General features: G+C 45.7%; 1 protein-coding gene across 1 annotated transcript; it reads right to left on the bottom strand.

Moving 5' to 3' along the window:
- Nucleotides 1-1,878: 1,878 nt before the first annotated feature.
- On the bottom strand, nt 1,879-12,115 carry LOC311144864 (fructose-1,6-bisphosphatase 1-like). The gene is made up of 7 exons (XM_084181018.1): nt 11,879-12,115; nt 6,086-6,248; nt 5,767-5,859; nt 5,434-5,574; nt 5,025-5,162; nt 4,476-4,595; nt 1,879-2,473 (listed from the first exon to the last, which is right to left on the bottom strand). The coding sequence occupies exons 1-7, from the start codon at nt 12,046-12,048 to the stop codon at nt 2,273-2,275; spliced, it is 1,026 nt and encodes a 341-aa protein (XP_084037144.1). The 5' UTR covers nt 12,049-12,115; the 3' UTR covers nt 1,879-2,272.
- Nucleotides 12,116-13,016: the final 901 nt, after the last annotated feature.

Raw genomic sequence — 13,016 nt, forward strand, 5'->3', positions numbered from 1 at the left:
CCGCGTCTGCCTGCTCTTCAGTTGACCTTTAGTGTTAAGGTCGGCTCCTAGTGACCGCACCCTGTCTCTAGTGTACACTCTGTCCTCATTAGTGACCGCACCCTGTCTCTAGTGTACACTCTGTCCTCTAGTGTACACTCTGTCCTCATTAGTGACCGCACCCTGTCTCTAGTGTACACTCTGTCCTCTAGTGTACACTCTGTCCTCATTAGTGACCGCACCCTGTCTCTAGTGTACACTCTGTCCTCATTAGTGACCGCACCCTGTCTCTAGTGTACACTCTGTCCTCTAGTGTACACTCTGTCCTCATCTGAGGCATCATGAAAACTATTGTGATGAGTCTCCGTTTATTTGACCTAAAGTAAAGTTGTCCAAATGAGTGTTGTGAAAATCATTGGTTTGCAGAGAAAATATCGAGTCATCATGATAATAATAATATAATACTCAGTGATATGTTGTTAGGTGGCCCATTGATTGTCTATCAGTCTGGTTGAACTTTGCTGTTCATTTAAGAACATCCGACCGCTACTGGGCCCACTTCAGTTGGCAAACGTTGTCGAACGTCGCAGATAGAAATGCCATGAATAGACCAGACGTGGTACCCTCTATATGTCAGACCATGAACGTGTCGCGAACGTGCCCCTGGTGTTGTATATAGGGAACCGCTGAACCTAACTCTCTCCCCTCCGCTCTCATCCTTCTAGGCCCCTGGTGTTGTATATAGGGAACCGCTGAACCTAACTCTCTCCCCTCCGCTCTCATCCTTCTAGGCCCCTGGTGTTGTATATAGGGAACCGCTGAACCTAACTCTCTCCCCTCCGCTCTCATCCTTCTAGGCCCCTGGTGATGTATATAGGGAACCGCTGAACCTAACTCTCTCATCCTTCTAGGCCCCTGGTGATGTATATAGGGAACCGCTGAACCTAACTCTCTCCCCTCCGCTCTCATCCTTCTAGGCCCCTGGTGATGTATATAGGGAACCGCTGAACCTAACTCTCTCCCCTCCGCTCTCATCCTTCTAGGCCCCTGGTGATGTATATAGGGAACCGCTGAACCTAACTCTCTCCCCTCCGCTCTCATCCTTCTAGGCCCCTGGTGATGTATATAGGGAACCGCTGAACCTAACTCTCTCCCCTCCGCTCTCATCCTTCTAGGCCCCTGGTGTTGTATATAGGGAACCGCTGAACCTAACTCTCTCCCCTCTGCCCTCATCCTTCTAGGCCCCTGGTGTTGTATATAGGGAACCGCTGAACCTAACTCTCTCCCCTCCGCTCTCATCCTTCTAGGCCCCTGGTGATGTATATAGGGAACCGCTGAACCTAACTCTCTCCCCTCCGCTCTCATCCTTCTAGGCCCCTGGTGTTGTATATAGGGAACCGCTGAACCTAACTCTCTCCCCTCCGCTCTCATCCTTCTAGGCCCCTGGTGTATATAGGGAACCGCTGAACCTAACTCTCTCCCCTCCGCTCTCATCCTTCTAGGCCCCTGGTGTATATAGGGAACCGCTGAACCTAACTCTCTCCCCTCTGCTCTCTTCCTTCTAGGCCCCTGGTGTAGTATATAGGTGGTGAAATGGAATTCTAAAGATACAACATTCTGTTTGGTACGTCGTCCCCACGGTTTATTAATCACATGCTTCAACATCCCAAACAATATCTGAGTCAAGGCACATATTTTATGTACTGCATAGAGGTAACATTAGGTCTGTCTGATATTTAGTAGTACTGATAAATATTCATGGTAATATTTAATGCAGTGGTTCCCAACCTGTGGTCTGGGGGCCAATAGTGGTCCGAGAGGATACTGCAAAGTTGTCTGCAAATTCCTTTAAAATAAATGACAATGAAGAAATGAGGGGAAATGGTCTCTTCCCCCTCCGGTTCCTGGTCCAGGATGGGAAGTCATAGGTGGCCATCTTGGTTTTCTTCTTGTTCTTTGGTCTCTGGTCTGGGTGGTGAGGCTTGGGGGTGTGTCTTTGGTCTTCGGTCTAGTGGTTGATGGTTATGGAGTGTCGGTGGATCTTTGGTCTCTTGGTCAACAGCATGCTGATCCCATTGGGTCTCGGATAAGTGATAGGGGAATGTGTGGATCTTTGGTCTCTTGGTCAACAGCATGCTGATCCCATTGGGTCTCGGATAAGTGATAGGGGAATGTGTGGATCTTTGGTCTATTGGTTTATAATGGTCTTTGGTCTTCACATAGGGAGTGTGTACCTGTATGCTTGTCATCTCACTCGGGAGTGTGTGTGTGTGTGTGTGTGTGTGTGGGGTCCCTAGTTGCCGTTGTTGGCCTGGTGTTTTTGGTATATCTCCAGGTACTCCTGGACGTCGCTAGGTGACCCCAGCACCACGGGAACTCTCTGGTGGATGTTGATTGGCTGGATGTCCAGGACGTTCTGACTTCCTGTGGTTGCCATGCCGCCCGCCTGCTCGATGATGAACGCCATGGGGTTGCACTCATACAGCAGACGCAGCTAGAACACAGATTCATATTATTATATACATGTTCATATACACTGTGGACAAAACATTAGGAACACCCTCCTAATATTGAGTTGCACCCCCTTTTTTCCCTCAGAACAGATTCAATTTGTTGGGTCATGGACTCTACAAGGTGTCAAAAGCATTCCACAGGGATGCTGGCCCATGTTGACTCCAATGCTACCCACGGTTGTGTCAAGTTGGCTGGATGTCCTTTGGGTGGTGGACCATTCTTGATACACACAGGAAACTGTTGATTGTGAAAAACCCAGCAGCGTTGCAGTTCTTGACACAAACCGGTGCGCCTGGCACCTACTACCAGAACCTGTTCAAAGGCACTTAAATATTTTGCCTTACCCATTCACCCTCTGAATGGCACACATACACAATCCATGTCTCAATTGTCTCAAGGCTTAAAAATCCTCCTTTAACCTGTCTCCTCCCCTTCATCTACACTGATTGAAGTGGATTTAACAAGTGACATCAATAAGCTTTCACCTGGATAGTCTATATCATGGAAAGAGCAGGTGTTCATAATGGCCTGGTATTCATAGCTGACTTTGAAAAGGCCTTTGATGAAGTACGACTGGAATTTATATATAAATGCCTGGAACATTTAAACTGTCAAGAGGAGTGAAACAAGGTTGTCCACTATCGGCATATCTATTTATTATGGCCATTGAAATGTTAGCTATTAAAATCAGATCCAACAATAATATCAAGGGTCATTGTACGCTGATGATTCATCTTCTTTTAAATCCACAACTTGAATCCCTCCACAGCCTCATAGAGGATCTAGATAATCTTTCTGGATTACAACCAAATTACGATAAGTGTACTATATTACGTATTGGATCACTAAAAAAAACTGCCTATTTATATAATGAATATGAATTCAGAGGGCTGAAATTATTAAATATTAAAGCGTTAGACCTCTCACTAAAGGCCTCAGTCACACAAAAAAAGTTGTACTTAAATCCAAACTGGTTTTCCAGCAAATTAGTAAGAATGTCTCAACCCATGTTCAGGAACGGCCTTTTTCCCTTTATTCAGATTACAACCTCTCACTTTCGGTTATTTGAAAATGAAATAATCTCCAGAATATCGCTATTTTTAAAACAAGCCATAGAAAGTTGGTTGCAATTTCAGTTTAATCAACCAGAAAATACCAAATATTCCAACAAATAGTATGGTTAAACTCAAATCTACTAATTGATCAAAGAATATGGAAATGTCTGCTCTATCCAAAATTACAACCAACTGATTGCAACATTACTGCAAATGGAAGGGGGAACTTGTCTGTTGGCCCTGCATTAAAGACCAAAATTGGTTAAAGAAAATTGTGATAAATGAAAAAAAGTATACCAGTTTCATTTAACGACCAAAGAATGTACAGCTGTGTCAAAATACTTATTTCCCTCAATAAAATGCAAATCAATTTATAAAACTTTTGACATGCGTTTTTCTGTTGTTATTCTGTCTCTCACTGTTCAAATAAACCTACCATTAAAATTATAGACTGATCATGTCTTTGTCAGTGGGCAAACGTACAAAATCAGCAGGGGATCAAATACTTTTTTTCCCTCACTGTACATGGTTGATACAACCATCCCATTTTTGTTCAGTATAGTATGTATAAACTGGAAGTAGAAGCCTAAGTGTTGTTGTCCATTAGTTTACTCCAATTAGGGGAGGGATGGTAGGGTCAGGGGAAAATAAAGGAAAATATATTATTCAATAGAACCACATCCTTACACATAACCTTCACTGTTCTGAAGACATCACTCTTGTGACATGCCAAGAGTAGAACACCACTGCCGTTTCCTATTTCCCCAGCAGCTCCATCTCTTCTGCTTTAAGCAATAGAGGAGATGGACACACATTGATCACATTGTTACCCTCAACATGAGGAAACTAAACTAGCCACAGAACCATGAGAGCAACATCTTCCCATCTTTCCCTTGAGAGGGTTAAAGGTCAGGGGTTAGGGCCCACCTTTCCCTCGGGGCTCTTGACATTAGCAGGGTAGAGGAAGATTCCTCCGTAGACCAGGGTCCTGTGGACGTCTGCTACCATAGAACCCACGTAGCGGGCACCGTACGGGGCACTGCCATCCTGAGACACAGAGTAAGGGTTAGCCCTGAACCACAAACACAGTCTAAATAGTTAGCCTATAACAGTTCTGTATACTGCCGGTTTTACAGTAAGGATGTACTACCCATGTAGTAGAGAGTACTTTATCAGGTAGCTGCCAGAATAAAGGAAACACGTGAGTAAATGAGGGATAGAAGTGTTTTCCACCACCATCAACAAAACACCAAATGATGGAATTTCTGGTGGAAGAACGGTATCACATCCCTCCAATAGAGTTCCAGACGCTTGTAGAATCTATGCCAAGGTGCATTGAAGCTGTTCTGGCTCGTGGTGGCCCAACACCCTATTAAGACACTATGTTGGTGTTTCCTTTATTTTGGCAGTTATTTGAATTTGATGATGATGGCTAAACGCCAGCCCAACCTCGGGGAACTACTTTGTTTTGCGTACCTCGGGGAACTTCTTCTTTTGTAGGTACTCTGTGACAGCGGGGTCAAAGTATTTGGCATATCCTTCATTCAGACTGTAGATATTCCCTTTAGGTTTGATCTTTAGATCCCTGTCCACCAGAATGAACTCACCTATGGCCTGACAGACAGATGGATACATAAACATGAATGATCCTATGGCCTGACAGACAGATGGATACATAAACATGAATGATCCTATGGCCTGACAGACAGATGGATCCATAAACATGAATGATCCAGTAAGACTTATAGCAGCTGTAGTGGGTAGAGGACGGTACTCACCGGGACAGTAGTTGACTCCCTGCCTGTTAGTGGGTGACTGTAAGTCGCTTTGGATAAAAGCGTCTGCTAAATGGCATATTATATTATTATATTATTATGTTACTGACCGGGTCCAACATGAAGCAGTTGACCCCCTGCCCAGCGGACAGTACCATCATGGTGGCGCTGCCATAGAGGGCGTATCCAGCGGCAACGATGTTTCTACCAGGCTGCAGTGCGTCGTTCTCACAGGGGTCATCCTCTGTGATCTGGAAGACACACCAGACGATTTGCTTGATTGATTTGATCAGTAAAATGCATATAAAAGCTAAATACATCAGGTCTCAGTGAAGCACTTCATAGAACACCTATAGAAACCCAGCCTTGTCAAACACACCGACCGCTGGGTTCACGTTCTGGTTTGGTTAAAGATAATGTATGGAAACCTATAGAATACATACCTTTCTGTAGATGGCGAAGATGGTGCCGATTGAAACCAAGCAGTCGATGTTGGAGGAGCCATCCAGAGGGTCAAAACACACCACGTATTTACCCTGGAGGAGACCAGTGGAACAAATATTTGTATTATGTTTATCAGTGCAGGGATAGAACCAAAATGTGGACTATCTGGTGCCCCCCCCCCGAGCAGAGGGATGGCCACCCCTGCTCTAAACAGCAATGCTGCCAGAACAACTCTTACTCCAATAACCAACCTTCGTCTGGTTCTACTATGATGGTGTCGTCCTCCTCTGACACCAGGACAACAACAGCGTTAGTTACCTGTCTGTCTGGTTCTACTATGATGGCGGTGTCGTCCTCCTCTGACACCAGGACACAGGATGTGAAGGAGGATTTGATCATGTTGATCACCAGGTTGTTAGACAGGATGTCCAGCTTCTTCACCTGGTCCCCTGTCACATTGGTTGTGCCCGCTATGCCATACCTGGGAAGAGGAGAGGAGACGGGGTCTACAGACAATCACAGATTAAAGGGAAAACCAGCCACGTTGCCGACACCGACGTCTTGCTCCCGGACAAGCTAAAAACACCCTCTTCGCCCGCTTTGAGGATAACACAGTGCCACCGACGCGGCCCGCTCCCAAGGATTGTGGGTCCTCGTTCTTCGTGATCGACATGAGTAAGACATTTAAGCGTGTTAACCCCCGCAAGGCTGCCGGCCCAGACGGCATCCCTAGCCGCGTCCTCAGAGCATGCGCAGACCAGCTGGCTGGAGTGTTTACGGACATATTCAATCTCTCCCTATCCCAGTCTGCTGTCCCCACATGCTTCAAGATGTCCACCATTGTTCCTGTACCCAAGAAAGCAAAGGTAACTGAACTAAATGACTATCGCACCGTAGCACTCACTTCTGTCATTATGGTACGGCAGTGCAGTTGCCGTACCAGGCGGTGATACAGCCCGACAGGATGCTCTCAATTGTGCAGCTGTAAAAGTCTGTGAGGGTCTTAGGGGCCAAGCCGAATTTCTTCAGCCTCCTGAGGTTGAAGAGGCGCTGTTGCGCCGCCTTCACCACACTGTCTGTGTGGGTGGACCATTTCAGATTGTCAGTGACGTGTACGCCAAGGAACTTGAAGCTTTTCACCTTCTCCACTGCGGTCCCGTCAATGTGGATAGGGGCGTGCTCTCTCTGCTGTTTCCTGAAGTCCATGATCAGCTCCTTTGTTTTGTTGACGTACTATTTCACTGTAGAGCCCCCAGTCCAGCTCAACCTGCCTTAGACAGCTCCTTTGTCCCACCCCCCATACACGTGGAGACCGGCTCAATCGGTGCCTCCAGTGATGCTATCTCTTTCATCGTTACCCAACGCTTAGGTTTACCTCCACTGTACTCATATCCTTCCATATCCTTGTCTGTACATAATGCCCTGAATCTATTCTACAACGCCCGTAAATCTGCCCCCTTTATTCTCTGTACCCAACGCACTAGAAGACCAGTTTTTAAAGCCTTTGGCCGTATTCTACTCCTCCTCTGTTCCTCTAGTGCTGCGCCAACCCTGATGTTCTAGCAGTGTCTGAATCCTGGCTTAGGAAGGCCACCAAAAATGCAGAAATGTCCATCCCCAACTACAACATTTTCCGTCTAGATAGAACTGCCAAAGGGGGCAGAGTTGCAATCTACTGTAGAGATAGCCTGCAGAGCTCTATCATACTATCCAGGTCTGTGCCCAAACAGTTTCAGCTTCTACTTCTAAAAATCCACCTTTCCAGAAATAAGTATCTCACTGTTGCCGCTTGCTACAGACCCCCCTCAGCCCCCAGCTGTGCCCTGGACACCATATGTGAACTGATTGCCCCCCATCTATCCTCAGAGTTCGTACTGCTTGGTGACCTAAACTGGGATATGCTTAACACCCCGGCCGTCCTACAATCCAAACTAGATGCCCTCAATCTCACACAAATATTCAAGGAACCTACCAGGTACAACCCTGAATCTGTAAACATGGGTACCCTCATAGATATCATCTTGACAAATTTACCCTCTAAATACACCTCCGCTGTCTTCAACCAGGATCTCAGCGATCACTGCCTTATTACCTGCGTCCGTAATGGGTCCGCGGTCAAACGACCACCCCTCATCACTGTCAAACGCTCCCTAAAACACTTCAGCGAGCAGGCCTTTCTAATTGACCTGGCCCAGGTATCCTGGATGGATATTGACCTCATTCCGTCAGTAGAGGATGCCTGGTTGTTCTTTAAAAGTGCTTTCCTCTCAATCTCAAATAAGCATGCCCCATTCAAAAAATTCAGAACTAAGAACAGATATAGCCCCTGGTTCTCCTCAGACTTGACTGCCCTTGACCAGCACAAAAACATCCTGTGGCGTACTGCATTAGCATCAAATAGCCCCCGCGATATGCAACTTTTCAGGGAAGTTAGGAACCAATATACACAAGCAGTCAGGAAAGCAAAGGCTAACTTTTTCAAACAGAAATGTGCATCCTGTAGCACTAACTCCAAAAAGTTTTGGGACACTGTAAAGTCCATGGAGAATAAGAGCACCTCCTCCCAACTGCCCACTGCACTGAGGCTAGGAAACACTGTCACCACCGATAAATCTATAATAAATCGAGAATTTCAACAAGCGTTTTGCTACGGCTGGCCATGCTTTCCACCTGGCAACCACTACCCCGGCCACCAGCTCTGCACCCTCCTCTGCAACTTGCCAATGACCCACCCGCTTCTCCTTCACACAAATTCAGACAGCTGATGTTCTGAAAGAGCTGAAAAATCTGGACCCCTACAAATCAGCTGGGCTAGACAATCTGGACCCTTTCTTTCTAAAATTAGCCGCCGAAATTGTCACAACCCCTATTACTAGCCTGTTCAACCTCTCTTTCGTAACGTCTGAGATCCCCAGAGATTGGAAAGCTGCCGCGGTCAACCCCCTCTTCAAAGGGGGTGACACTCTAGATCCAAACTGTTACAGACCTATATCCATCCTGCCCTGCCTTTCGAAAGTATTTGAAAGACAAGTTAACAAACATATCACAGACCATTTCGAATCCCACCGTACCTTCTCCGCTATGCAATCCGGTTTCCGAGCTGGTCATGGGTGCACCTCAGCCACGCTCAAGGTCCTAAAATATATTATAACCGCGATCGATAAAAGACAGTACTGTGCAGCCGTCTTCATCGACCTGGCCAAGGCTTTCGACTCTGTCAACCACCGCATTCTTATTGGCAGACTAAATAGCCTTGGTTTCTCAAATGACTGCCTCGCCTGGTTCACCAACTACTTCTCAGATAGAGTTCAATGTGTCAAATCGGAGGGCCTGTTGTCTGGACCTCTGGCAGTCTCTATGGGGGTGCCACAGGGTTCAATTTTCGGGCCGACTATTCTCTGTGCATATCAATGATGTCGCTCTTGCTGCTGGTGATGCTCGGATCCACCTCTATGCGGACGATGTCTAAAAACCTGTTTTTGCTTTGTCATTATGGGGTATTGTGTTTAGACTGATGAGGGGAAAAAACTATTTAATCCATTTTAGAATAAGGCTGTAACATAACAACATGTGGAAAAAGTCAAGCGGTCTGAATACTTTCCAAATGCGCTGTATATATATAACATAGACCTATAGACCTACAGACCTATAGACCCATAGACCTATAGACCTATAGACCTACAGACCTATAGACCTACAGACCTATAGACCTATAGACCTACAGACCTATAGACCCATAGACCTATAGACCTATAGACCTACAGACCTACAGACCTACAGACCTACAGACCTATAGACCTATAGACCTATAGACCTATAGACCTACAGACCTACAGACCTATAGACCTACAGACCTACAGACCTATAGACCTACAGACCTACAGACCTACAGACCTATAGACCTACAGACCTACAGACCTATAGACCTACAGACCTATAGACCTACAGACCTACAGACCTATAGACCTACAGACCTATAGACCTATAGACCTACAGACCTACAGACCTACAGACCTATAGACCTATAGACCTATAGACCTACAGACCTACAGACCTATAGACCTACAGACCTATAGACCTACAGACCTACAGACCTATAGACCTATAGACCTACAGACCTATAGACCTATAGACCTACAGACCTATAGACCTACAGACCTATAGACCTACAGACCTATAGACCTACAGACCTACAGACATATAGACCTACAGACCTATAGACCTACAGACCTACAGACCTATAGACCTACAGACCTATAGACCTATAGACCTACACCTGTATATATATAACATTCTGTACCTTTGTATACGATCACGTGTCTCTCTAGGTCGGTTCGCATAAATAAAAGTTTATGCTTTGATAACAGCAACACCTTTCAGATATAAAGAAAAGGCGGAAAAATGTTGGTGGGATGTTAAGGTTTGTGGAAAAAACATTAGTTTGAAAGGTGTATGTCCCCCCCCTCTCTATTAGTCCTAATCTGTTGATGGATGTGGTGGTTTCAGTTGACCAGTGCTCTTTCACAAAAAAACGTCCACATTACCACATGTAAAGATAACGAAATATGTGCCAAGCAAGCGTGATACTGCAATTTTTGAAATGAGGAAGTGTGATTCTGTATTATGTGTGTACCACCTACTTACTTGACCTATGTTGAGCTAAATCGATTATGATTGGTCAAATATCCTACAATGTACATATTGCCAAAGCTTACTTTGGAGATTTACAATATTAACATTATAATCAATTTTGTCAACGGGACAACAGTAACAACAATAACCACGGGTCAAAATAATCATTGAACAATAACAATATAGAGGACATGTGCAGGTTGGTTGGTCTGTCAGACACTGTCCCTCATCTTATGGCAGGCAGAAATGTAGTGCTCTGCCAACCCACAGCTCTCTGAGTCCTCCCCCAACAGGACGGGTAGCCTATTCTCATCAGAGAGGTCTTTGAAACCGTGAATAAGGGTTTCAAATTTGGAGAAAATACACTTATTGTTCTATATTTTTTGACATTTTGTCAGGAAATGCAGCTCTGTCTCAGGTTCTGCTGTGGTGCAGTGGTTGCACAGCCTTTCCTCTACAGGGAGCCAGGTTTTCCTGTGTCTACCCTTCTCAATGGCAAGGCTGGGCTCACTGAGCCTGTACTTTGTCAAGGTTTTTCTAAGGTTTTCATCAGTAACCATGGTGAAATAGTTTGCCATGGTGTAATGTCTATTTAGGGCCAGATAGCACTGCATTTTACTTTGTGCTTGTGTTTCCCAATAAGCAATGTAGTTTTCTTTTGACTTGTCATTTGTTTTATTCTGATTGATTGGATGTTCTGGTCCTGAGGCTTCAGTGTGTTAGTAGAACAGGTTTGTGAACTCAGCCCCAGGACCAGCTGGATGAGGGGACTCTTTTCTTTGCTCAGCTCTTGCCATTGCAGGGCTTGGTAATGATATGAGAGGGGGGTCACTGTATTTTAGATGTTTCCAAAACTTAATTGCTCTTTGAGTTTCTATTATTAGTGGATATTGGCCTAGTTCTGCCCTGCATGCATTGTTTGTAGTTTTCCTCTGGACAGAATAATAATGTAGGAGAATATTACAGAACTCTGCATGAAGGGTTTCAATTGGGTGTTTATCCCATTGGGTGAAATCTTGTTTTGCAAGTGGACCCCACACCTCGCTGCCATAAAGTACAATTGGTTCAATGACACATTCAATTAGTTTTAGCCAAATTTTAATAGCTATTTCAATTTGAATTTGTTTTTTTAATTGCATAGAATGCCCTGCTTGCTTTCTCTCTCTCATTCAACTGATGCCATTCCAGCCATTACCACGAACCCATCCTCCCCAATTAAGGTGCCACCAACCTCCTGTGACCCTTACGTGGATATGTTGCAGCTGAAACTTAATTCAGTGTGTAGATTGTGTAAAACAGCCCTAAGACATTAGTCTATGAAGAAGTCTGTAAACAAATTGCTACTTGTACAATGACTTGTTGAACAACAAACTTTCTCTGTCTCCGTCTCTCTCGCTCCCTCCCTCCCTCCAATGAGAGATAGACAGACTCCTAATTTGTTTATTTGTTTGTTCGTTAACTGTGATGATCATTACTTACAGGTTGGCGATGCCAGCCTTCCTCACAGCAGTGGAGATGGCTTTGACGGCCGTGCAGATCGAGTTGAGCAGGGTAGTGAGCTCCCCCGTCCCCTTCGCTTTCCTCCCTTCCTCCAGCACAAACCGGGTTAAAGTCACCACGTTGGTATCAAAAGAGCCTCGGTCCGACATGACTGTAGAGAGCGGCGGGTTAGAAGAGTCCTGAATGGGGTTTGAAGAGTCCTGAATGAAAACGCTGCAACACGGAACTTGGAGGTGACAGAGAGAGGAGTGAAGACACGGCAGCCAATCCGAAGTGAAAGGGGAGCGGCCGTCCTGCTGGAAACAATGGATGAATTCGATTATGCTGATTATGCTGACCGGTGTAGCACCGGTTTATGGCCCGTGACATGAACGGCCAAAAGCGGGTAGGCCTCTTCTTCTTCTGTGGGGTTTATCGTGGTTGGCATCCAACGCTATGGTACATTATCGCCACCTACTTTAACCCCTCCCCCCCCGAAAAAATGGACCAATAGAAGTTTAAAGAGGGGTTCCTGCATCACATGCACCTTGTCGGTGGAAAACACAGCATGCTTTGTAGGGGACAATGCCGTCTGTAACCAACAATGGACTGAACTGACATTGTAGCTAGAATGGGAGGGTAAATAATAGACTCTCTCATGCCTGAAATCAAGTTGAAGCTGAGTTTTGCGAATGCACAGTGTGCGGGCTTTGTCAGAAAGTTGGAAACACAGAATCATCTAGAATGTCATTGTGTGCTGTTGCGTTAAGATTTCCCTTCACTGGAACTAAGGGGCCTAGCCTGAACCATGAAAAACAGCCCCAGACCATTATTCCTCCACCACCAAAATTTACAGTTGGCACTATGCATTGGGGCAGGTAGCGTACTCCTGGCATCCGCCAAACCCAGATTTGTCCGTCGGACTGCCAGATGGTGAAGTGTGATTCATCACTCCAGAGAACGTGTTTCCACTGTTTCAGAGTCCAATGGCGCGCAAACTTTACACCACTCCAGCTGATGCTTGGCATTGCGCATGGTGATCTCAGGCTTGTGTGCGGCTGCTCAGCCATGGAAACCCATTTCATGAAGCTCCCGACGAACAGTTCTTGTGCTGACTGCTTCCAGAGGCAGTTTGGAA

The sequence above is a fragment of the Coregonus lavaretus genome (assembly GCF_964263955.1).
Source record: "Coregonus lavaretus genome assembly, chromosome: 17".
In the NCBI taxonomy this organism is placed as follows: domain Eukaryota; kingdom Metazoa; phylum Chordata; class Actinopteri; order Salmoniformes; family Salmonidae; genus Coregonus; species Coregonus lavaretus.

Bases quoted from the DNA above. Each gene is read 5' to 3' on its own strand.
- LOC311144864 (XM_084181018.1), bottom strand. From the start codon at position 12,048: ATGTCGGACCGAGGCTCTTTTGATACCAACGTGGTGACTTTAACCCGG. The intron at 5,860-6,085 runs GTAACTAACGCT...GGTCTCCTCCAG, and splicing joins TAGTAGAACCAGACAGACAG to GGTAAATACGTGGTGTGTTT. The intron at 2,474-4,475 runs GTGGGCCCTAAC...TCTGTGTTCTAG, and splicing joins TCAAGAGCCCCGAGGGAAAG to CTGCGTCTGCTGTATGAGTG.